Source organism: Mastomys coucha, unplaced genomic scaffold (genome assembly GCF_008632895.1).
Source record: "Mastomys coucha isolate ucsf_1 unplaced genomic scaffold, UCSF_Mcou_1 pScaffold15, whole genome shotgun sequence".
NCBI lineage: Eukaryota > Metazoa > Chordata > Mammalia > Rodentia > Muridae > Mastomys > Mastomys coucha.
The window spans coordinates 147,736,893-147,760,581 of NW_022196897.1; the positions used below are offsets into that span (position 1 = coordinate 147,736,893).

Here is a 23,689-nt window from a genome sequence, read left to right on the forward strand (position 1 = left end):
CTGTGAATACAGGCAGGAGACTCACTCTACATATCTTAACTTTAAAGAGAGGTGACCCAGTCTTTCTACCTAAGAAGGTACTCTCAGGGAACAACCTGGAGCGTAGAAAACAGCCTGTGACTTACACCTGTTGGATCCAAAGTGAAAGCTAAGAGAAATATGTTTATCTAACTATGAAAGCATGAGTAAGGAAGTGGTGGCATGTCAAGAGAGAACATGAAGAAGCTGTTACAACTAAATAACATTACAACAAAGCTACATAGAACAGTAGGCATCAGAAAATATTAAGAAGGGAGGGGCTGGAGTGATGGCTTAGTGGTTAAAAGTACTTGCTGGACCACAGAGGACCCAGATTAAATTCCCAGCACCCATATAGAAATTCACAATGTTCTTAATGCCATTTCCATGGGATCCAGTTCTCTCTTCTGGCTCTGGATCCCACCAGACCTACATGTGGCACACGGACACACATGCAGGCAGAACATTCCTATCCACAATATTTTTAACAAGAAAATGTTAAATGAATAAGCAAAGCACTATTTTTATTGTAATGAATGGGTCCTTCTAAGCCTGAAGAGAGGTCCCGAAGGGAATTTAATTGTCTCGGTGTTAATCAGATATGACACACAAAGATACCTCTTAAACACACATCTTAAATATATATAATCTGACGGATTTTCCAACAAGTTTGCACACACTTATGACCAGCATCCATGTCTAAGAACTCAATGTCACCAACATCTCAGTTGTCTCTTCCAGGCACTATCGTAGCTCTTCCTTTCTGAAAAAGGAAAGATTAACCTACCTTCTATGGGAATTTTTTGAGGTGTATATTAACATGGGTGGGAAGTGTGGATAGCTACAAGAGTTTGGTCCATCACCTACTCTTGCTCCCTGTTTCTTTGCTTCCTGCTCCCTGTGAGACTTTCTAACTTTATCTAGAATCGTCTTCCCCTTCACAGTTTCAAGCCTGAAAACAAAGGCATTTCCTAACATAACCCCTTAAACTCTGCACTTGGCAAGTCTACTTTCTATACAGTAGAGTGCATGTCTACATATCAAAGTCTTCCTGGCTTTCACAAACACGAAGCCGACATGTTCACTTTCTGCTATGTTCCTGACAGCTTTAATTCCATAAGCAATTTGTCTTTGATGGTTAGAATTAGGTAAAGAATTACAAAGCCCTGAGTCATTCCCTTGACCTTCTGGTTGATTGGACTGTCAATGAGCAAATCGGAGATGTGCTGGACACTGTAAATTGTATTACGTGGGAGGTCTGGTTAGTGTGCATATGTTCAGAGTCCCAATCAGATTAACAAGCAGGACGTAAGTTCTTTCTCTATGCTCAGGCGGTGTAAGTACCTGGAGGGCATAGTACCTTTTGTTCTCTCTCTCCTATAACATACTCTGGGTTTATACTCAGTGTCAGGATGGCACACATCGTTTTCCTCACCTTTAAAACAACACTCATGCTTTCCTTCCTGCCATAGACTTGACCATTGTCACACAGGTGTATGTCACCCTGACTTCAGTACTTGTGTTGAGACTTCCCTTCTACTCTAGGCTCTGCCAGAGCTGTGTAAGACTGAGTAAGCCAGTCTTTCAGTGTGGCTCTTTCCCAAAATCAAATGATGGAGGGAAAGACTCCTTTTATGAAGAAGCTGGACCATCCTGAGGACGTTCTCAAACACTGGATCTGGTCTTGGCTTCCAGCACTGTTCCTGCTTTCTAGTATTCTAGCTCCTTGATTCTTGATCCCACTCTTTAGTACTTTGGTCTTATGCAAATCATCTTTACATCAGTCCCTACATTATTTCTATAATTGCCCTACTTACTCAATAATACACTCCTCCATATTTTAACAGCAATTGCAGTTGTCTGATGCCCCTCTAATGTAAGATATCAGTGCAAGTAATCATAGCATCCATGCATGCCCATTCCTTCTGTTTACTGGCCAGGAGTTTAAGATACATCACCTCCCTGATCAAGATGCCTTGGGAAATTGGATAATACATGCAATTCTTACTGTATTATCCCATTAGATTCCTGATGCAATATAATGAGGGTTTAACTCTGACCTCATGCTTTTCAAATGCTTTCCCCAGCTCCCTAACTTGAATCTTTGTCTTCTCTAACTTCCTCAGTTAGCATATACTAGGGCTTGACCATCAGCTTGCAGTTTTGCCTTAGTCTTTCCAGCTACTTTGACTTATGTCATATATTTCCTCTAAGACCCAAGAACCAGCAATCTATCTAATACCTTTATCTTTATTACTTGGTCAGCTCTTCAGCAGATACTGAGTGATCACTATGTGTCTGGCTTTGTTGTGGGTACTACAGCTACAACAACAAACAAATAGACATGGTCTGTGTCTTTGTAGGCTGGGTACACCTGGGATGATGATAAACATTCAATGCTGTCTCCACAAGTAAATATAAAAGTGTAAGTAGCCATAAGCAATAGGAGCAAAAGCTGTTAGGTATAAAGAAAGAAAGCAAAGTGGACTGTGGGCAGGAAGGGAGATACTATAAGGCTTTGAAAGAGTACTCAGTCGGACACTTGGGAGAGAAGTGGGAGTCAGATATATGAGGTGTCAAGGAAGGTTGTCCAGACTTGAGAACAGATGTGTTGAGCATTGGAAGTAGACAAATGAAGAGCTCAGTGCAGACATGAAAATGTCTAGAGAGGCCATAATCACAAGGAATTAATTGGGCCATGGTTTGAGTAGGAGCTATAAAAAAGCACTTTGCCCTATACTTTAAAAGCAAGAGAATTATGTAAACAGGAAGAAGGTAAAGTTTATATTTTAACATGTCAAAACCATTGGATAATGGAACAGACTAAGGGTAATAATGCAATGAGACCGAGGATGGAAGGTGGTGGTGGATACCAACCAAGAGATGAGAGAGTGGCAATGGGTTGGACCAGGCTGAGCCCTGCAGTGGTCTTGATCCAGCCCCCCAACCCCTTACCCTAGGAATACAATGCACAGCATGTCTGGATGCAGAGCTCCATCCCTTACAACCACCACCCTAGTTTACTCCATACCTATGTAGCATAGGGTTTCTGGCTTGAATGATGACTGCATCCTCAGCCCAGGCTTTCTTTCTTTCTTTCTGTCTTTAGTGCCCTGATCCTTAAGCTGGTGCTTGTCTTTTGTGGGAATCAGCTCCATGAAATAAATGCTAAGGACATTTAAAAAAATAACTTCATCCTTCACACACAACTCTGCATATTTTAAATCTTTCCATTCTTCAACTGCGTTTGAACATTACGATACCCTCCGCCTTTGTTTTCCCTCAGAAGACAAGATTAAATGACATTTTCCAAGGTTACGCAGATGGCAAACCAGACTGAAATACAAAATAACCTTTAAGCAAGTGGCCTTTCTTCTTTGGCATCTGTATGCAACCACCTTTTTGCCATTTATCTGCTTTTTTGAGTCATATGTAGGCACACAAAGATGGCCAAGAACAAACAGGCTAAGTGGTTTTCCATGAAAAGAAATCTGCTTTGATTTGACATAGGAACTTGAGAGAAGTCAGAAAGTCAGAGAGGGCAAAAGGAAACACATGGCCTCTAGAAACCTAGGGAGACCCAGCACAATTAGGAGATATTAAGGGGGAGTCCTTTGAGGAAAAGGCAGAAGGGACGCAGTCTTAGTTAGGGTTTTACAGCTGTAGACAGACACCATGACCAAGCCAACTCTTCTTATAAGGATAACATTTCATTGGAGCTGGCTTACAGGTTCAGCGGTTTAGTTCATTATCTTTAAGGTAGGAGCATGGCAGCATCCAGGCAGGCATGGTACAGAAGGAGTTACATAATCATCTGAAGGCTATTAGTAGAATACTGACTTCTAAGCAGCTAGGATGAGGATCTTAAAGCCCACACCCACAATGACATACCTATTCCAACAAGGCCACACTTACCCCAACAGGGCCACACCTTCTAATAGCGTCACTCCTTGGGCCAAGCAAATACAAACCTTCACAGATGCCTTTTAATTGGTAAGAGGGCCAGAGTGGTACTGGACTGAGCTTACTACTGGGCATGTGGGCTAGTGCCTGTGATCCCTTAGTTACTGGGGTGAAGCTCAGCAAAGTCTTGAGCTGCAGAGGGATGGTTGTGCTGACACACTGTGTGTGGATGGTGGACACTATCCATGTTACCTTGTGAGGTATTCATGGATAGCATCAGGCTATGCTTTTTTTCTTGCACTAGGCAGGATCCAGAATCCAGGTCTCAGGGAGGAAACTGCTAAGTCTCAGGTTAACCCTATTCAGAAAACTTCTAGCCAAGCTTAAGCTCTCAAATCTTCACTTGAATGTTTTCCTCAGGGGATTCCATCATTTCAGCTCACCTTCTCTGTGCATCTTCCTTCAGTCAGAGGCTCCTATCAAGGTCAGGGAAGAGCAGCTCCAGTTCATCTTTAATTGCTGCTGTTCCAACCCAGTCTTCCTTGACCTGTCATCATTAGCTGCAACTGATATCACTATTCCCCTGACCTCTTTTATACTCTTGACCTTTGGGTTGCTCTGTATTTCAGGTTTGTTCTTACAGGTCTTTTTTTTTTTTTTTTTTTACCTCATTCCTGCCCCCAATCTCGCCTTTTGGGTAGATATTTATCCTTTGCTAGACCAACAATCTTTGAACAGTCTTTGTGACTCTCATAGTTGTTTCTAGCACTGTTACTTTTGATATGTAGGCTCACATAGCTGTATACTTGAGATATTGACAATTGAATATACAGACCTTGAAAAAACTTCTGTCTAACTCAATCACTCTATTACACCAATTCCAAACATAATCTATCAACAGTATCAATTAAAATTCTTCACAACTTCCTATTCAGTTATTAAGTTAAACAAAATTTTACCATTGCCTTTTCTGGTTATATCACTCCCTACAACATGATGAACATATATTCCTATTAACTGTGAATAGTTGAATAAATCAGTAACAATATAACATTGAATATTCCTGCATGATTTTCAGAAATAACACAGGAAAACAAAATCAATCAGTCAATATCTACAACCTCAACAAAATAAACAAACAGACATTATTAGCCCTTCATTGTCCCTGTTGGCAACATGATAAGAGACATGAATGAAATGTGTCTATGATTGTCAACATAAGCCATCACAGAGGGCAAAGATCTCAAGAGTAAACAAATGACTATAAAGATTCAACACCAATGGTACAAAGTAAACACTCAGTAAATGTATACTGTAGAGGCTGGCTAGATTGCTCAGTGGGTAAAGGTACTTGTCTCCAAGCTTGATGTCATGATTGGATTATACAAATCTACATGGTGGAAGAAGAAAACAGATTCCTGAAAATTGTCCTGTGGCCTCCACATTTATGAGCAACCATATCCCTTACATACACAGAATAAATACATTACCTTTTAAATCTTATATTTCCCTATCATGTCATTACTGAGTGTTTGAATAATAAATTTAGTAAGCTACTTTAAATCTACAAAATAAAATCTTAAATAAATAATAAAGCAACCATATGCAGATGATGGAAATGCTCCCACTGGGAAACAAACAGGCAAAAGAGAAAACAAAAGTAGTGCAAAGCTTTACAATAAACTGAATCGTCTTGAAAAAAAGAAAACCTCGGGTTTAGAAATAGACATTTTAAAAGCAGAAATGTCACAGAAATCAGAGGGAGAAAATGCAAAGAGTTAGTTTAACTCATAAATGAAATGAAGGAAAAATGATACAAAATTACCTCAGAAAGGATGATTAATGACAAAGATCCTGAAAGAGAAGTTTAATAATCACTTGAAGAAAAAAACTATAAAAATAGAATAAAGAGAAAAATCAAGAGTTTATAAAAAGTGGCCAAAAAGTATGATGAGGAACATATGACATGTATGCATATGGAACCCCTATTGTCCAGAACAAAAATTAGGTAGATAATAATTCAGTAGATTACTGGAAGTCAAGTCTGAATCTATATATTGAAAGAATATATTGAGCTCTGGAGAAATCAACTAAGTAATATTAAATGGAGGACAAAGAATATTAAAACTGTTAAGTAAAAAAAAAAAGAGGAGAGGAAAATATCAAATATTTCCCATGTGCTAATAGAAATAATGTGTGTTTTGCAATTATTGGCTAAGATGAGCTATCAAGGCCCCTTCACTCTGTTGTTTAGCTTAATGCTCATGTTTCTCCGTTGATTTTGATTTAGACTATCCTAAAAAAAAAGAACATAACAACAACAACAATAACAAAGAACAGAAAGAAAAAATTATTCATTAATATCTTGAATGAACTTAGAGTAAAATTTTGCAGCAAAATAGTAGCAAATTAAGTGCAATGGCACATTTAAGATGACAGCCTCCATGGCTGAATTGGGATTATCCTCGGAATGCAAGGATGATTCAGTTATACAAATGAAATGCAAACACTACCCTTTAGGACAAAACATCCTATGCTCATCTCAAAAGATGCAAAAATAAATGAGAAAAGAGTCTTTGATAAATTCAACATTCTTTTGTCATAAAATCCCTAAAAAAATAGGTATAGGATCTGGCTCTTCTATTAAAAACAAAAACTAAATATAAAAAAATTCATAGCCAATATCGTACTGGGTAGCAGTAATGGAAAATGTTTTTTCGCTAAAGTTTTGAATAATTAATGAATACCTATGCTCATCCTATTTTATTCTTTTCAGGTACTGGCAGCTGAACCTGGACTTCTGATATGCTAGGCAATTATTTTGCCATGAAGTTATATTACTTTTTCTTTTTTCAACTTTCAAAATTTTGAGACAGGATTTTTCTAAGTTGACCAAGTTGATCTTAAACTCACACCATAGCTAACTTGAGTCTTGAACTTGCAATCTTCCAGTCTTAGCCTCCTAAGTAGTTACTGCTATCTGCTACCTGCCCTTGCCTTCATCATTCCTCTTTGATATCACACTAGAAGTGTTAGCAAAGAAATGAAATGAATGAGACACAAGACATACAAATAGAAAAGGGAAGTGTCAAACTATCAATGTTCAAAGGTCTACTAGAAATAATACAGAAATTAGGAAAAATGAAGGACACAAAACCAACACACACATTTGAAACATTTTTCTCAGCTAGCTTGCTGAGAAAGAAACTCACAAATCTAAAAAGGCAATCTCCTTTGAAAGCACTCCCAAGCCAGAAATCATTTAGCCAAAGAAGTAAAAGACATCTACGTTATAACAAAACACAGGTGAAAATGAAGAAACAAACAAAAATGAAAAGAGTTCCTATATCTATGAGTTGGAAGCATTAACATTGTTAAAATGCTCTTATTACTCAAAGCACTTTGAAGATTCAATACAATTCTTATTGTTTTTAAAAGAATCAATGACAGTCTTCATATAGCTAGGAAAAAAACTAAAGACATGTATCAGTAAGAAGGAATCAAATAACCAAAATAATCTAAGGAAAAATGATAAAGTTGTAAGCCTCATAACATCTAATCTGAAGTCATACAATAGACACATCATAAATAAAACAATATGGTACTGGCACAAAAATGCATGCACAGGTCAATGAAAAGAATTAAGATCCTAGAAACAAGCACATCTGCAACCAACCAAATCTCGACAAACTCCACAAAACTATGCATCATGGAGATGACCACTATTTCAATGAATAATACTGAGAAAATTGTATGCTCCTGTGTAAAGGTTGAACTTTGTAAGCTGACACCCCATATAAACATCCATTCAACTGGTCAAAGACTAAAAGATGGACACAAAACTCTGAAATCACAATAAAAATACATTAGCAAAATACTTTAAAACATTAGGATTTGTTCTCTGTACACCTTAGTTGTTCAAAGTTCTTTGTATAGTGATAAAGCCTTGTGGTCTTTTCCCAGTCCATTTTGGCATGTCTGTTGATGCATTCTTGTTCAATAAGAAGGCTTTATGTGTATAGTGTCTGATATTACTAGGACATACACTCTCAGCAAACTCCCTTATCCTCTGGCTCTTAAATATCTTTCTGCCTTTTCTTAACAGTGTTCTCTGATCCCTAGGTGGCAGAATAGTTTGCAGATGTGTCCTCTGGGATTGGGCTCCACAACTATACATTTTGATTGGTTTTTGTTTTCTAAATATTTATCCTTATACCCACAGAGGGGTCTAGTCCCCTCGACCCCTGTCCCATCAAGGAAACTTCTTTTTGCAACTGGTGAGGACCCATTATAGAACATATATGTACACACACACACACACACACGCACACACACACATACACGCACGCATGCACACTCGCATGCACGCACACACGCACGCACGCATGCATGCACGCACTGCTTCTTATTAATGAACAATGAGGACAGCTGGTTTTACCCAAGCTGCTACTCATTCCCATCATCCAGTATATCCTTTTAACCCATCAGTCTCAATAAATAGTTTCTCCCTTAATTTGTTTCTTGTCAGATGTTTGGTCACAAAATGAGAGAAGTAACTAATATAATACTTTACATAGTACCCAAAAATAGTTACCAGTCATCAAAAATCTCAACATCAGCAAAAATCCTCATAAGACTAATATAATATAATAAGACTAACTAATATAATACTTTACATATTACCCCAAATTAGTTACCATTCATCAAAAATCTCAACATCAGCAAAAATCCTCATAAGACTTAGAAACAATCACAGGTGGACCCATTTGTGTCTGGATGTAAAAGGCGTCCTAACTGCTAGAAAATAAATCAAAATTTTTTTGTTGCATTGAATTACATTTTATTTGTTGTGACAAAAACACTTTAAGTCAAGTCAAAAGATGAGTAACAAACTGAGAAATTTGCACCATCACCCAGAGGAAGAGTTCAGATTTGTGATATATAAATAACTTGGAAAATGATTGAAAAAAGGTGTAAAACTCTCTGAAACTGGGCACGTGATATAAATAAGCAACTCCAAAAGTATTAAAACATGTCTCAGATATAGATTACATCAATTTAACTTGTAGTAAAAAGAAAGTAAGGCCATATTGAGAAACATCTTTTATATAAAATTTGGTATATATAAAAATTAGGCCCTGTGAACTTCTGTCAAAGCTGCCAGAAACAGCCTTATAGGATGATAAGGAAAATGACAATCAGGCCAGAGAGGTGGATGAATGGATAAAGTGTTTATTCTTCAAACATGATGGTTAAAGTTCAGGTCTCTAGAGCCAGTGTAAAAGTCAGGCAAATGTGGCAGACTGCCTGTAAGCCCAGCACCTGGGAGGGAAATAGAGGTTGTTAGGTTAGCTAGACTATCCTGAACCAGAAAGCTCTGAGTTCCCATTGCCTGAGATCAAATATGGTGGGTGTGATTGAGGAAGACACTGTACATCAGCTTTAGACTTAGACATGTGTTCTAGTTTGCCTTCTGTCACTGTGTAGGAACAACACACATACAAAGATGGGGGAGAGAGAGATGTGGAGAGAGAGAGAGAGAGAGAGAGAGAGAGAGAGAGAGAGAGAGAGAGTTAAAGGAAAGAGTCCTCAGCTGATAGATCCATTGTCATGTTCATATTAGTTTGATGTTAGCATAGACAACAGCCTTCATCCCCAAAGGGCAGAGTGCTCACTCTTCAAACCCACAATAGCAATGACTCTACATTGTTATATTTATCAATACCATTTTGGAAGATTCAGTTAGCACATCACTTTGTATTTCTTAGGCTTCACCACAAAAAGTTATTCATTTGTATACTGGATGGTTGTCACCTTCCATGGTCTCCACTAGAATGTAAAGGCTGTGAAAATGGGAGACATGCCTATCCCTGCCATTAATAGTATCATGCTAAACATACTAAACATGCCACCAATAATGAAAAACTGGCATTTGAATTCTATTTTTGCCTCACTAGGTAGTGACCTTGAGTAAATTTCTTCAACTTTCTTCATGATTATGATAGCATCTGTGGAATGAGAACCATGCCTTCTGCACATCTCACCAAGATAAACAGAGTTTATGTGTACATGAACCTGGAAGAGGGCTATACATATACCTGTATGATTGTAACAAGCTAATGCTGAGATTATCTCAGTATACTTACAAAGATTTCCTATTGTCATCAGAAAAAAAAAACATACTTTTTAGCATGGTAGGCAAGGTCCCCATTATGTATTCTCTAACTGTCTCTTGCCTTCTCCCCAAGTTCCACAGACAACCCTGCTAAATCTCACAAGTGTAGCAGGAAGTCTTTCCATCTTTGGAATTTGGTCCATACGCTGTATGTTTATAATATACCTTCTTCTACCCCATTTCCTGCCTAGGAAACAGTCACTTGGACTTCAGTGGTAAATTCAAACATTGCTTGTTCTGCAGCAATTCCTGTCTACCTCCAAGGCATATACTGGGCCTTCTGATGTGATTCCTGAAACAGTTTATTGCACACATTTGTTTTCACGACTGTCTTCTCTACTGGACTATGAGCTCCCTGAGGACAGGGCTGTACCTCCTTCATCACCCGCTGACAGAGAGAAAGACCATAGTAAATGGCTGTTGGCTCATCATGATCACCATCATCATCATCGTCATCATCAAACTCTCCTTAACAGCTGGGACCTTTATAAGACAAAGGAAGACAAAATTTTCAGAGCAAACCTATGTATGGGGTGGGAGTAGGGGAAGCTGGATTGAAGCCACTGTTTGTTTTTTCTCCCACAAGAAAGGAACTGGGAAACTTATAAGCTGTCTTCTGAGGCTATAGCTCATACTTTCCATTCCTCGACAATAGGAACTCAGGGCTATGTACTGGCTATAAATTTTCTCCCCTAATTGTGATGTCAGAAGTGTGTTTCCTCTGGGCATCATGGAGAGAGGCTTAAGCTTTCAATCAAGAGCCAGAGATCCCTCTATCTGAACCAGCTTAAGCTGGAGCTGCCCTTCATGTTTCTCCGTATAACATACACTTGACCTTACTGATCCCCTCTCTCTGAAGGCAATCTGGGGAGCTGTAATTACTAATTGATGTTTATAAAGTCTTTGAAAATTCTCAGGTGACAGATGTAATCAAAGGCCAATTTATTATGATAATTGTTATTAGTACAGCTTCTCATTAGTTTCGGATGTTAACTGCAGGGCCAGCAGGGGTTTTAAGACAGCACAGGGGAGCAAGCCTGGTCATGTCTACTAGGAGAAAGAGAAAAAAGAAGTATGAAGTGGGTGACTTGGGGCAACTTTAAGAGACTCCTTGTGAATTCAACCCAGTAACTTTTCTTTACAAAGCCACTTTAAGGAGCTGAGACTCAGAGTAGAGAGAGCCCTAAGCACACAGGACATCCTGAAGTTTTGTAAGGGGACTTCTCAGCCTTTTGATTCTGGAATATATGGCTTCTCAGAGTCGGGTCTTGCTCATGAGAAATAAAGACACAGCATCACATTGTACTGACTGTGGTTAGAAGATGGTTTTGAGGTAAGAAATCATGATGGTGGGAATTTTAAGAAGTAGAAATTTGTTAAAGTTTTCCTGTTGAGACATAAGATTTATGTCATTGCATGGGAGCCCAGAAAATTGGATTACAGAGAAGTTTAAAACAAAGCACATTGGTATTGACTGGACAAAGATGGGAGTCTGAAAGGCCATGGGCAACCTGGACTTCACTGTGCAAAAGAAGAGTGAGGGTGAGATTTTGTGATGATAGAACAGCAGACCACATTTATCACACACACACACACATATGTACATCACATGTATATGCACACACACATAAATATATGTGAATATATATATATGCTAAGTGAACATAGCAATTAAATGACTCCTAATGGCATACTGCTATACCCAGAGGTCAGGACATCATTCAGCCTTCATCAGAGAAGCTTCGCCTTGCAGTAGAGTATAGCAAACACAACATCCACAAATGGACAACATAGAGAAATTGAGGGATTTAGGAGTGCTCAGGGCAAGAAAGGGTGTATTTATCATACTCCTCTCCTCCAGAGTCAAGGATTTTATATGGAAGAAGGGTGAAAAAGCAAAAGGTGGTGGACAACTTTAACAAACTAGTATTTTTTAGGCACAGCAGAGCAGATACACACACGAACTCTCAGAGACTGTGACAGCATGCAGAAGACCTGAACAAGCTCTTGCCAGACATGCTCCCAGCACAGAGGAGGTAAGTGCAAAGTCCCACCCCTAGCCAACAAGCTATACCTGCTGGGAGGGGAAAATCAGTTTTCTTCAAAGCAGTGATCATATTCCAGGGCAGGGCCCATGCTCAGGAGTAAGTGGCCACAAAATAGACTCCATGGATTATAAAAATCTCTCTCTTCTCCCGTCCCCCTCCCTTCTTCCTCCCCCTCCCCCTCTCCCTCCCTCTCTCCCTCTCCATCTCCCTCCCCTTCCCTCTCTCCCTTTCCATCTTAGAAAGCACATGAATTTGGGTGGGAAGGGAAAGGCAAAATCCGGGAGGAGTTAGGAAAAATAAATAAAATGAATAAAAGTTTATTATATGTAATTCTCAAAGAATAAACACAAGCATAAAAAACCCTGATTATCTGTTGTTAACTTCTTGCAGGTTTGCTTCATTTCAATCTTTTTACTTTGTTACCTAATAAACTAAGTTTTGAATTTACAAAGGTGAAATCCATCATATAAAATGTTCAGTATCTGGAAGGGCCTGCAAGAGATTTGTCACCAGACCCCATTAATCTCTAAATACAGTAAACCATCTTTCTTTTGCAATCTCCAGTCTTCTTTCATATTTTTGAACCTGATGTCCACATGATGTCTTTGTACATACTGGGCCCTGCTTGGTTTTGTTTATTCCTCTCGAATACTCTCATTGTGCCCACAATCTAGTCAAATTTGATTGGTAAGTTAAAAAAAAAAAAAACAACTGAATGTCCCACAGATTTTTGTCTAGTTTTGTGTTAGAGCACTTCTCCCTTCTGTCTCTCATATTACATCTGTGGCAGCCTAGTAGTGATGTCTGACTGTAAGCCCTGTATTTCAAGCATCAACACAATTCTCCATATATGTTGTTTAAGATCTACAAGCATTCTGTTTGAGCTGATACCAGGAATGGCAATAGTTTCTACACAAGACAACTGGAGTGTGTATGTCATTTCCTAAGGTCCCATAGCCAGTCGCAGGCCATCTATGCAAGCCCATGCTCAGAATGTTCATCAAAAATTCTGAAAAGAGATAAACCTAGAAATCCATTAGTCTTATTTAATAGCATTAATTAGTAGAATGAATGCCATTTTATAGCACAAGAAACAGAATCTTTGAGTGCAAATGGCTCCATTAAATTCTAATACTGTAACCTCAGACTCTGTAGAATTGATATAGAAAAAACTAATTGAGTGTTTGAGAAAAAAAAGGAAGGAAAAAGCAAGCAAGCAAGCAAGCAAAAAAAAATGTCTTATGATGCCACCCAGTGTCTCCTCCTCCAGGTCTTTATGTAGGTATATATGTGAAAATTACCCTTAATATATGAAAAGCATGCATGCTTGCTTCTATCATATAAGAACTGTGTGAGCCCACCATACATGGCTCGTTGCCCTGGCTTCCCACAAACTTAAGTGGTAAAGGTGATTCATTAACTCCTTACACTAGAATTATGGCTCACTGATTTTCTTTCTTCTGTTATAAGATTCTTAAGATAACTTAAAGTTTCTAATGTGTGAATACATATATGCCCATTTATATATGTGTGTATGTATATATACAGGGTGGGGCAAGACTTAGGAGGAGTTAGGAAGAGGAAAAAGATGATAAAAATTTACTGTATACAATTCTTAAAGAATAAACATAAACATGAATAAAACCACTTATCTGTTGTTTGGCTAATAAAGTACAACATCTAATTACTTATTTAAAATTTTATTTCATTTTGTACATCCTAGGGATTGTACTCAGGTTATCAGACTTGGTGGCAGGCACCATTAGCCACTGAACTATTTTGCAAGCCTTAAAACATTTATTGTATATGGATATATGTCGAATCCATAAACCACACACATACTGAATATTTATAGTTTCAAATTGGTATCTGTATCTTGATTTGAGAGATCCTTGAGCATTCACAAAGAATTATTACTATTGATTACTTCCTTCATAAACCCCAGTAAGTCGAGGAGAGTACATCTTATCCTATTAGACAGATGAGAAGACCCAGCTTTGCCACTGAAATTCTCACTCATGTAGATCACAAATGATGACAACCAAGTTCTTAAAGGCAAGAATTCATTCTTTCCCAGCCCAAAGCTTTTTCTACTTTTTCATTATTAAAGGGACGGCTAGGCCAGGCTTCCCAATTCTCCTCCACTGTAAGACCCAATGGAAATATAGACCTTACCACATGGAAGCTTTGACCACAATTTCCTTCACATGGATTGGATGTGGGTCTGAGCACTGAAGCCTGGAGGCACAGCTGACAAGATTATGAGCTGTCAACATTTGGGTAACCTTCATCTCCTTCTCCAAATGAATTTAAAGTATATTTGCATGGGAAAGAAAAAGCTCGTACTCCCTCAGGCCTCATGATAATAAAATCTGTAGGAACTGTAAGTGAATGTGAAAATAAATTAGCAACCTGGGAGAACTCATCTTGGTATTTGTACAAGGTGACACTCAGGGAATTTTCTTCTTACCTGAGGAGAGATGCTGGAGCCCCCAGAAGGGCACTAACAGAAGTTGAGAGTTCTTAAGAACATGTGATAAAGCTCAAAGGACAGAAAGGAGCCTTGGAGGTAGAGATACCTGAGAAGGTAGGGGGAGTCCCCATCAACAGAATCTATTCAGATCTAGAAGAAAGCTTTGACAGACAAACTGGGAAGCACAGACTCTGGAAACAGACATGTGCTAGAGAGGGCCCTGTATCAGACTGAGGATTTCCAGTGGGCTGCTAGAAACCTATATTCCAAATGTCTAGTTTGGTGCCTATTTAACTTCTAAAGGGATGCCACAGAGTTAATTAAAAAAAGTAGAAATATGTTCCTGATATTGGAATATTGTAACATGTCAGCAAAAGTAAAACTAGGGGGTCACCAGCTTCAGGCTTCTGTTTCTTGGCTCCTGAGCCACTGATGGGTATGGCAGACCATCAAAAGTTTCCTGAAGGTTCCCAGTGGCATTAGATGACAACACTAGAATATTCCTACTTATCAAAGTAAAAGAGTGCACTGTGAGAACAGATATCCCTTCACCAGATCTCCAAGAATAGGGAGAAAAGCTGAAACCAAAATTTCTTTATAAGATGAAGTCATTAAAGGTAGGATTCCAGGGGAATATTGTGACAGCCCTTCCTTCCTTCCTTTCCTCCTTCCTTCCTTCCTTCCATCCATTCATCCGTACATCCGTCAATCCATCAACATAGGGCTACTTTGTGAGACCCAGGGAGGACATGTAGAGGCACAATCATCTTATTTCATGTCTGAGGCATAGCAGGTGCTTGATGATAGAAAGCCCTCAATGAGTATTTATCAGAGGAACTTAACAGATGCTCTACGAGAGTTCATAGACCCTGGGCCTGGCTATATGAGGATTTGTGGGAAAAGTGAAGTTATTACAGGGATATATAGGAGTCACTGCGGATAATCTCACATACTCCAGTTCTCCTTTAAGACACATGCCTAACACACACTGGATCATTCTTTTTGAAGTTAAATGTGATCATTTGATTAGCCAACTGGTTTTTAAAGTGCTGTGTGTCATTTTGTGTGGAAACTTCTAGAGGTAATACCTGCCATCACATTTCTCTTTCTCTACCTTGAAGACTATATTGGAATAGATGATTCACCAGCCTGAGACCCTGAGTGCCTGTGAGAATCAGATCCTTTCTGCTGATCCATTTTAGAAATTGTATTTATTTTTATTTTTGTGTACAAATGTTTGCTTGCATGAATATATGGCTAACACATGTGAACAGTGCCCATGGAAGTTAGAAGAAGCTATCTGGTCCCCTGTAACTGGAGTTACACATGTCTATAAGGAACCATGTGAGTGTTAGGATTGACCTTGAGTCCTGCAGAGCTAGTGTTCCTAACCACTGAGCCATTTCTCTGGCCTCCTACTGGTTCGTTTTAGATAAGGAAAAGAAACGTGAAGTATATTTTCTGGTAATCCACTGAGATTTTGTTGTTCAATATTCTAGAAAAATTAGCTTACCTTAAGTAACATAGGAGTTAAGCATAATGTAACAGCCTAATAGAGCAATTCAACTGCCTTCCATATGAGCATCTGTGTGGCCTCAACTCTAACCTACTTGAACTTGGGTCTTGCTCATAACATGGACCATCTGTGATTTTCTATATGACATTTTGATAATTAACAACTAAGGATCAGAATATGAGATAAAGACAACAGGCAATAAAGTAAACTGTTTAATGAGTTTGAAGTCAGGCTGGAAACTATGAACAAAGAATGAGAAGATAAAAGAAGAGTGAAGCCTGGAGCAGGCCATGTGTTAGTCCAGATAAACAGCTGGATGCAAATAAGAGTCCAGGGGTTATTTAGGGTTAGGGAGGGATGCTTCTAGGTGGAGGCTACCAAACAGACTGGGATTACACTAGAGGAAGGTGTTCTACCCACCCATACCCCTGCCTCAGGAAAGAAAAAACAGCAAAGGCAAAAGAATAAACACTACACCTGTGATACTACATGATGATTTAAATGTGCATTGTATCATTCCCTCTCCACCAAAGTTTTGAAATACAACATACAACATATCTTTAGATAGTTAAAAAGAGCCATAATTCAAAACCAAGTCTACGTAATGTTCCAAACTTAGTGCTTTCTATCCCACCAAATCTCAGAAAACATAACCACATGCAAACATTCTTTTCACATTGCTTGGGTAAAATACATACAGTCTCTCAATTCATTTTGAGGCATACAATTTTCCTCTAACCCAGCCCTACCTCTATGATCCCTACTATTATTATGTGCTTATACCACAAACATGGTGATCCATTCAACATAGCACCTGCCTTCCCACTGCTCTCAAGAGGCAATTGAGTTCAAGAGCTTAAAGAGAGAAAAAGAGGGAGAGAGAATATCCACGCTCCTGCCTCCTGCCTTTCTTATTTAGCTCAGCGTTCTATAGAGATGTCATTCAGGTTAAATGTGCATCCCATTGTAGAAAGGAAATGGCAAGGAAACAGTTTTCTCTTTAAGTAAACAGAACAAGCATACCAGCCTCACCCAATGAAACATGGCTTCTAATAGATATTTGCATGAATGTTCCACATTTGTTTTGCATCCAACCCTTAATTATGGTCCTTTCAACTTCACAATCATGGATAATGGTGGTGGGGATGCAGAAAACCATAGATTCAGCACCACTCACTCTGAGAACAGTGGGGGAAAAACAATGTAAAAACGTTACCCACCCTATGTTTATCCCCGAGACAGCTACACTGGGTGTTCTTAGGGGGTCTGAAGGAAATCAAGGTTGTCCAGGCTTGTGAAGCTTGGGAAAGGAGACATATGGGTGGAATGTCTAACTACCAGAGTGGGAAAAAGTTCCTTTAGGGTTCGTCTGTCCATGATTAAATGGCTTAGAACCACCACTTTTACTTTAGAGCAAATGGAAATTCAGACTATAGCAACGTAACTTTAAAAGCCTTTTATTGTCAAGATCTCTTTATGTATCCAATGAAATAATTATTAAGGGTGAATTAATAATTCAACTCATAAATGAGGAAACTGAGACTCACATACATCAAAAAATAATTCATGCTATATCAATTAATCCATTAATTAAATGACTTTGTGTGTCTAGTCTAGGTTTAAGATTAAACATAACCTGGGAAATACAGCTCAAAAATTCCAAACAATATCCTAAAACATGAGAACAAATGAATCAAAGAGAAACAGCAGCAGTAACAGCCACAATATCTGAGACAGGGTTCCCCATTCTGGGTGCTCTCAGTATAATGGAAAAATCATGCAGTATACAAAAATATGTGTAATTTTAAAATATCTGGTGTTATAAAAGAAAATAATATGCTAACCAGGTACTATTAATATGGGCTTCTAGGTGCTTCCAGAGCAATTCCTGGAGGATGGGACATTGAAAACAAAGCCTAAAATCTAGAAGTATTTAGTTCAACAGTAAGTAAAAAAGAGATGCAGTTAAAATGTAATTGAGACTGCATTGATTGGGGAGGCCTCTTTTTAAGGAGTCATTGAATGAAAAAGTCTAGCATTACAAAACAAAAAGCATGACAAAATAGACACCGGGATGAGAGGAGCTGCACATTACACACCAAGGAAAGTGGGGTGGATGGCCAAGGGTGGTTAATGGGTACTTCACATTACCTTCTCTGAAAGTTTGATAGAAAGAGATTTGGTTTTTCTCAAGGCAATCAAAGTGAGTAGGAGATGAGAAGCAGGATCAAATAACTGGCTGTTATGTAAGAAAAAAGTTCTAATCATTTTACTTGCCCCATAAAGGAATCCACTAACTTTCACTCCATAGAATTGCAGTAATCATGGGGATACCCTGCTGAGAATGCTTCATTGGATAGTTCTTCCCTCTCGTCTTCTTTTGGTCTAGATTATATGACACTTCAAACTCTATCCAACTCTAAAATGCCATTGTATAGCTATATTCCAAACATATGGTTACAATATGGACTTCTAAGTGTAGGTATGGGCTCCTCTCCAGCACCAAGGACAGCACTTCTCCAACTGGGTCAGCCTTGCTGTCTGTAAGAACACCAAAGGGCAAACACATGATCACTAATCAAGCAAAAATTTCAACTTAAGGACCAGTGGATAGCTCAAACTACATACAAACACCGGAAGAGTTGTGCATCTTGTTGTGCATGCCAAGTTCAAATTTTCTATGGTATGCATGGGGCTGGGAAAGCAGTGCCCTCATAATCACTATAAAATGGTCAAACGGTCTTTACCTTCATGCAATAGTCAGCACTTAATAAGTCCACACGACTACAAAAGTACTTCATCGTTTTCCTTATTTACTTTGGCTCTTACCCACTAGGATGTAAACAGACAGAAAGTTCTGTCTGCTCACTGTAGTCTTCCAGATATTTTTCTTTCCTTTGTGACAAATAGTATGTATTTTACAGATGTTCTTTTAATTGATCAACTGTATCTAATGTTTTTAATGGGTTAATTAAAGTCACACAGCCACTAGGGTTTTGTATGTAGGCAGTCTGATTTTGAAGGCGGAACTTATCATTACCCGCTAAGTGGGTAAACTGACCTAATATCCACAAGGATTTTCTGGATTCTAAATTCTTTCACCTTGTCCTGAACAAAGCTTGCAGATAGGACAGGGGGGAATGATACTGACTGGTAGTAAGTTTTTAATCCGGTCCACATCCATTTTGTTATTCGTGACTATCCACCCCTCTCTCCCAATTTGCTTTAGTCTCGATGGGCTTTGAAGCATCTTTGGCATCATACTTTGCAATGATGCCTTTCCCTGGCTTCTATTTTTCATTTTACCAAAGCCATTGTCTCATTTTATGACTGAATAACACTATTTTATCTTTGCCTCACCAAGCCTAATATTTTCTTCTTCCATTCAAGTTGCTGAATTCTCATGTTTCTTTGTTAATATCCTTTGTCTTTCTTGTGTTTCTTTGTATATTGTGACTATTTTACTTTCTATAATTAGAAGGCTACCCATGTGTTTAAGAACTATACTTCATAGATTCCCAGTGTCTAGAGTAAAATAATGCTTATTTATTTGTTTTGTCTTGCAGGAGAAAATTAAGGATTCTGGTTCACATATTTCAGCCTCCAGCTCATTCCTGGTTTCTTGCTGATATGACAGTGAATTTTGGACCCAGATCACAAGTGTTAATTTTTACATTGTGTGCCTCCTCTTTAAGTAATTGTTTTTTACACTAACTTTCTGTTTTGTAAAGTGTTTTTGGAATGATTACTTAGCATTAATGTGATGTCTAATTAGTTTCCTGCTCATTGTGGGTCTTTCATTCTATTCTTCTCTAGTCTTTGGTCTCTTTGTTTTGATTCATTGCTCAGTCAATTGTTCTTTGAATGATTTATTAGAAGCAGGGCATGGAGGTGGTGCTATGTACCAAGGAGCATTCTTCCTGATGCATATGCTGAAGAACAATGAATATGGTAGGCTGGAGCATGTGGCTGAACACTCTCCAAAGCTGTCCTGATTTAACTGGACTTTCTCCTGGTCTCTATGATACACAGAATAGGGCAGGAGCCAGACAGAGATTAGAGTAGGAAAAGCTGTTCTGATCCTATGACTTTTGTGCTCATTTTTTCCCAGTACAACTTAATACTAAAGACAGTAATTTTAAGTAATGTGTACCCTTCTCTTTGCCAGAAAACTCATTCTGACTGCCCACATCTAACTGCTTTTCCTCTCTCTGTTTTTGTGAGGACAATCACACCCTCAGACAACCTTGCATAAGCATGTATCCAATACTCTTCATGATGCTTATCTTTGATGGAAATTATAATTCCACAATGGTAGAATGAATGATGTGGGGGTGGAAGGTACAGGCAGCTCATGGCTTTGTCTCTCCTGGAACTGCCTCAAAGGCAAATGCATCTTGAACACCTGACTTGTTTTTCCTATGTGTCAAAGTCCTGTATCTTCCAGAGAAGGGACTCTGCTGTAATATTTAGGAAGAAAATCATCCATTGGATGTTCCATATCATGATATTTCTTTCAAAACCTATAATTCTTGGGTTAGAAAAGTACCTGGGATAATTAATCTCCAGTAGTCTTGATGTATAGGTAGTTCCCTGAGTAGTATATGTGTGGGGATGTGGAAACTTAAGACTGGGGCATAGGCTCTCACCCTCATTAGTAGACTGGAAATATAACCATATCCATCCCTATGTGCTGAGAGCAGAGAGAGCCACATCTTATCAGAGAGCTGTGCTGAAGGGCTGCACAGGCCAGCATGAGATTCAGAGATCTGAAAGCTAGAAGGGCCCCTGGATGTTTTGGTCCATGTTTGTATCTTCATGCTCAATACATCAGAGTGCTTCGCACAGAGTTGAGACCAGGTGGACAGGTGGAAGGCAGTCTGGCAGCTTCTCTTTGTAGCTTTATACTCTCAGTGAGGAGTGTTGCTTGAGCCAGTAATAAATGCAGAACTGAAATATCAAAGAGGAACTTAAATGGGCATGCGGACACTCTAAATGTTAATTAGTTCCTCAGTCCAGGGTTTTTCCCAGGCAGTGATTGGCACTGACAGACTAAACTGTTCTGGACACATGCCGTGGATCTTGCTTTGGCCTTAGTGCTTGTTTGCAGTGAGCATGTAGCTTTTGTAGGGACACTGCATGATGCACCATGCTTCAGGCTTCCTCACAGATCAATAATCTCTTGAAGGGCACATACTAATTACAATATGAACCATAGGAATTTGGACATGATAGTGGTCCTTATATGCTTGATGAATAAATTATAGAAGCTGGAATATATTCATGAAGGTACCCTGAAAAGGAAAATACTAACATATGAAGTATTATCAGATAAGATGATCCAATGGGTGTATCTTAAGAGAGTGTAAGTGGATGATGGTAAGGACTGTATGCAATAGAAACTAATATCTTAAAGAGTATAGTATTGGTTCTATAAACCCCTAAAAGGTATAATTGAAGAATACCCGGAAGAAGAAACCACCAAAGAAATATTAAATAATAACATTTCAAAGCTTTCTTAGAGTCACAATCCCCATATTGCCATGCCCCTGAATCAGCAAAGTAAGTTCTCTGTCATTGGAGGCATTCAAAATAAACACTGACAAACTGACTTATTGTGGCACTAGTAACTGAAGCGTGTTGTACTAGGGTGGGTAGGGATGAATGGGAAAGTGATGGATGGTGTTTGTGAAATTTCCCAGCCTTGTGAAGGTGTGATGTTGATTGATACAACCACCAAACCAAGGAAATACTTGACACAAAACAGTTTCTTTGTTTTTTTTTTTAAAGATTAAAATAATAAATTTTTGAATATGCTTCAGGGCTGTGATAAGGGGAACAATTCAAAAGGTGAACTAAAATATCTTCCTCCTACATTCAGGCACTGACAGGCATCTGAACTATACACTACATAGGAATCACAATACGGGCCATGTGATTTTTCTCAGGTGAAGAGCTTTTTCATATTCTAGTATGAATTTACAAAGATTTTCCATAGAAGCCATATAAATAAAAGCTTTAGGTCTCATGACATATAGTTTCTATATTATAACTCTCCAAATTTATTTATTTTTTTCATTTTTTTATTAGATATTTTCTTTATTTACACGTCATATGATTTCTCCTTTCCCAGTTTCCCCTCCAAAAAAAAAACCAAACAAACAAGCAAAAACAACAAGAACAAACCCCTGTTGCCTCTCCCCTCCCCATGCTTGCCACCCCACTCTCTCCCACTTATTGGCCCTGGCATTCCCCTACACTGAAGGTTCTGTGCCAACTTTATTCTTAAACATTAAAGCAAACACCAGTAATATACAAACCAAGAGGAATAGTGGCAGTAAAATAAAAACAAACAAAAGCCAAAAATTGAACAAAATAATAAAAAGAAAGCAAACACAAACAAACCTTATTTACAAACCTCAAAAATCATGAGGGCTGGATTTGTCTCATGGACCTCAGTTTATTAAACTCTGCTGTAAAAGGTTTGCACTCAAGAAGGGGAAAGTCCGAGTAATGACCTACTTACTCCATTTGCTTTGCTGAGGGCCTGGAAGTAGATGCTGTAGCTCTTCAGTGGCGAAAGGGGAGGGTTCCAGTAGCCATTGTAGGTCTTGTTGTCTCCCACTGTAAACGGCTGGGTGACAGGCAGGTTGGAGGGCTTCAACTCAGCAGCAAAGTAGTGTAGAGAATCGAGGTTGGAGGCATTCCGGTAGCTCACGGGTACTGAGAAACACTCGATGATGTCAGCTGCTCTCCGAGACTTCTGAAGTCGCTCCTCCTTGACAACCAGCTGGTAAACACTGGACAAGAAATCAGAGAGGCGGATCAGTCACTCTGTGCACAGATATGCTCACTATCATTTATTGTATTATATAACTCCTCTGGGAGTAGACACTGATATCACTTCTGTCTGAAAAAAAAAAAAAAACTTACTCTCTTTTCAGATTTTTAAACTCACTTCGTTGGAGAAACCTATTTTCGTGCAAAAACCCCAATGCCAGCTTGCACAAGACACACCCAAACTCAGCCCAAATCTATATAAACGCGATGCCCCTCTTAGATGGATTAACTCTTATGAAAAATCCAACCACCATCTGACTGGTGGCTAGCTCATGAATTTGGCTCATTCTCGTCTCACCTACTTAGATCTCACTCTGCCACAAACAACAAGCTCTGTGGTTTAGGACACGGCAGTGTTAAACCTGCCACAATTTACTTCTTCCCATTGCTATGCTCATGTCAGACACTTTCCCACCTAGACTCAACTGGTTTCTTTGCTCCTAATTCATCGAATCATTTTATCTATCCATTTTGCTTCCAATCAGACAACACCATCTCTCTTCAAGTACTTTCAGAGTTTTTTGTTTGTCCAAATTACACGATACTGGCTGGTGAAGCCTTTTCCTTTTGTGCTTGGATTCCAGCTTGCTTTTCAGTGATCATGTCACAATGCCCACTATAGCTATTATATAAATATCCTTATGGCTGACCCCTCTCCATCATCACCTTGTGCTTCCTCTACTTAAAAAAACCCACCGAGGCTAGCCGTCTCTGCC

General features: G+C 38.8%; 1 protein-coding gene across 23 annotated transcripts in view; it reads right to left on the bottom strand.

The window, feature by feature from the left end:
• Ptprt (protein tyrosine phosphatase receptor type T) overlaps window positions 1–23,689 on the bottom strand; it is a 1,176,099-nt gene that overhangs the window by 274,415 nt on the left and 877,995 nt on the right. For all 23 annotated transcript variants that reach the window (XR_004119009.1, XR_004119008.1, XM_031372635.1 and 20 more), the window contains exon 12: window positions 22,660–22,933. Coding sequence is in view for 21 of the 23 variants with exons in the window: in XM_031372635.1 (XP_031228495.1) it covers window positions 22,660–22,933 (274 nt within the window). In the remaining 2 variants the exon portion in view is untranslated. The remainder of the gene's footprint in view (window positions 1–22,659; window positions 22,934–23,689) is intronic.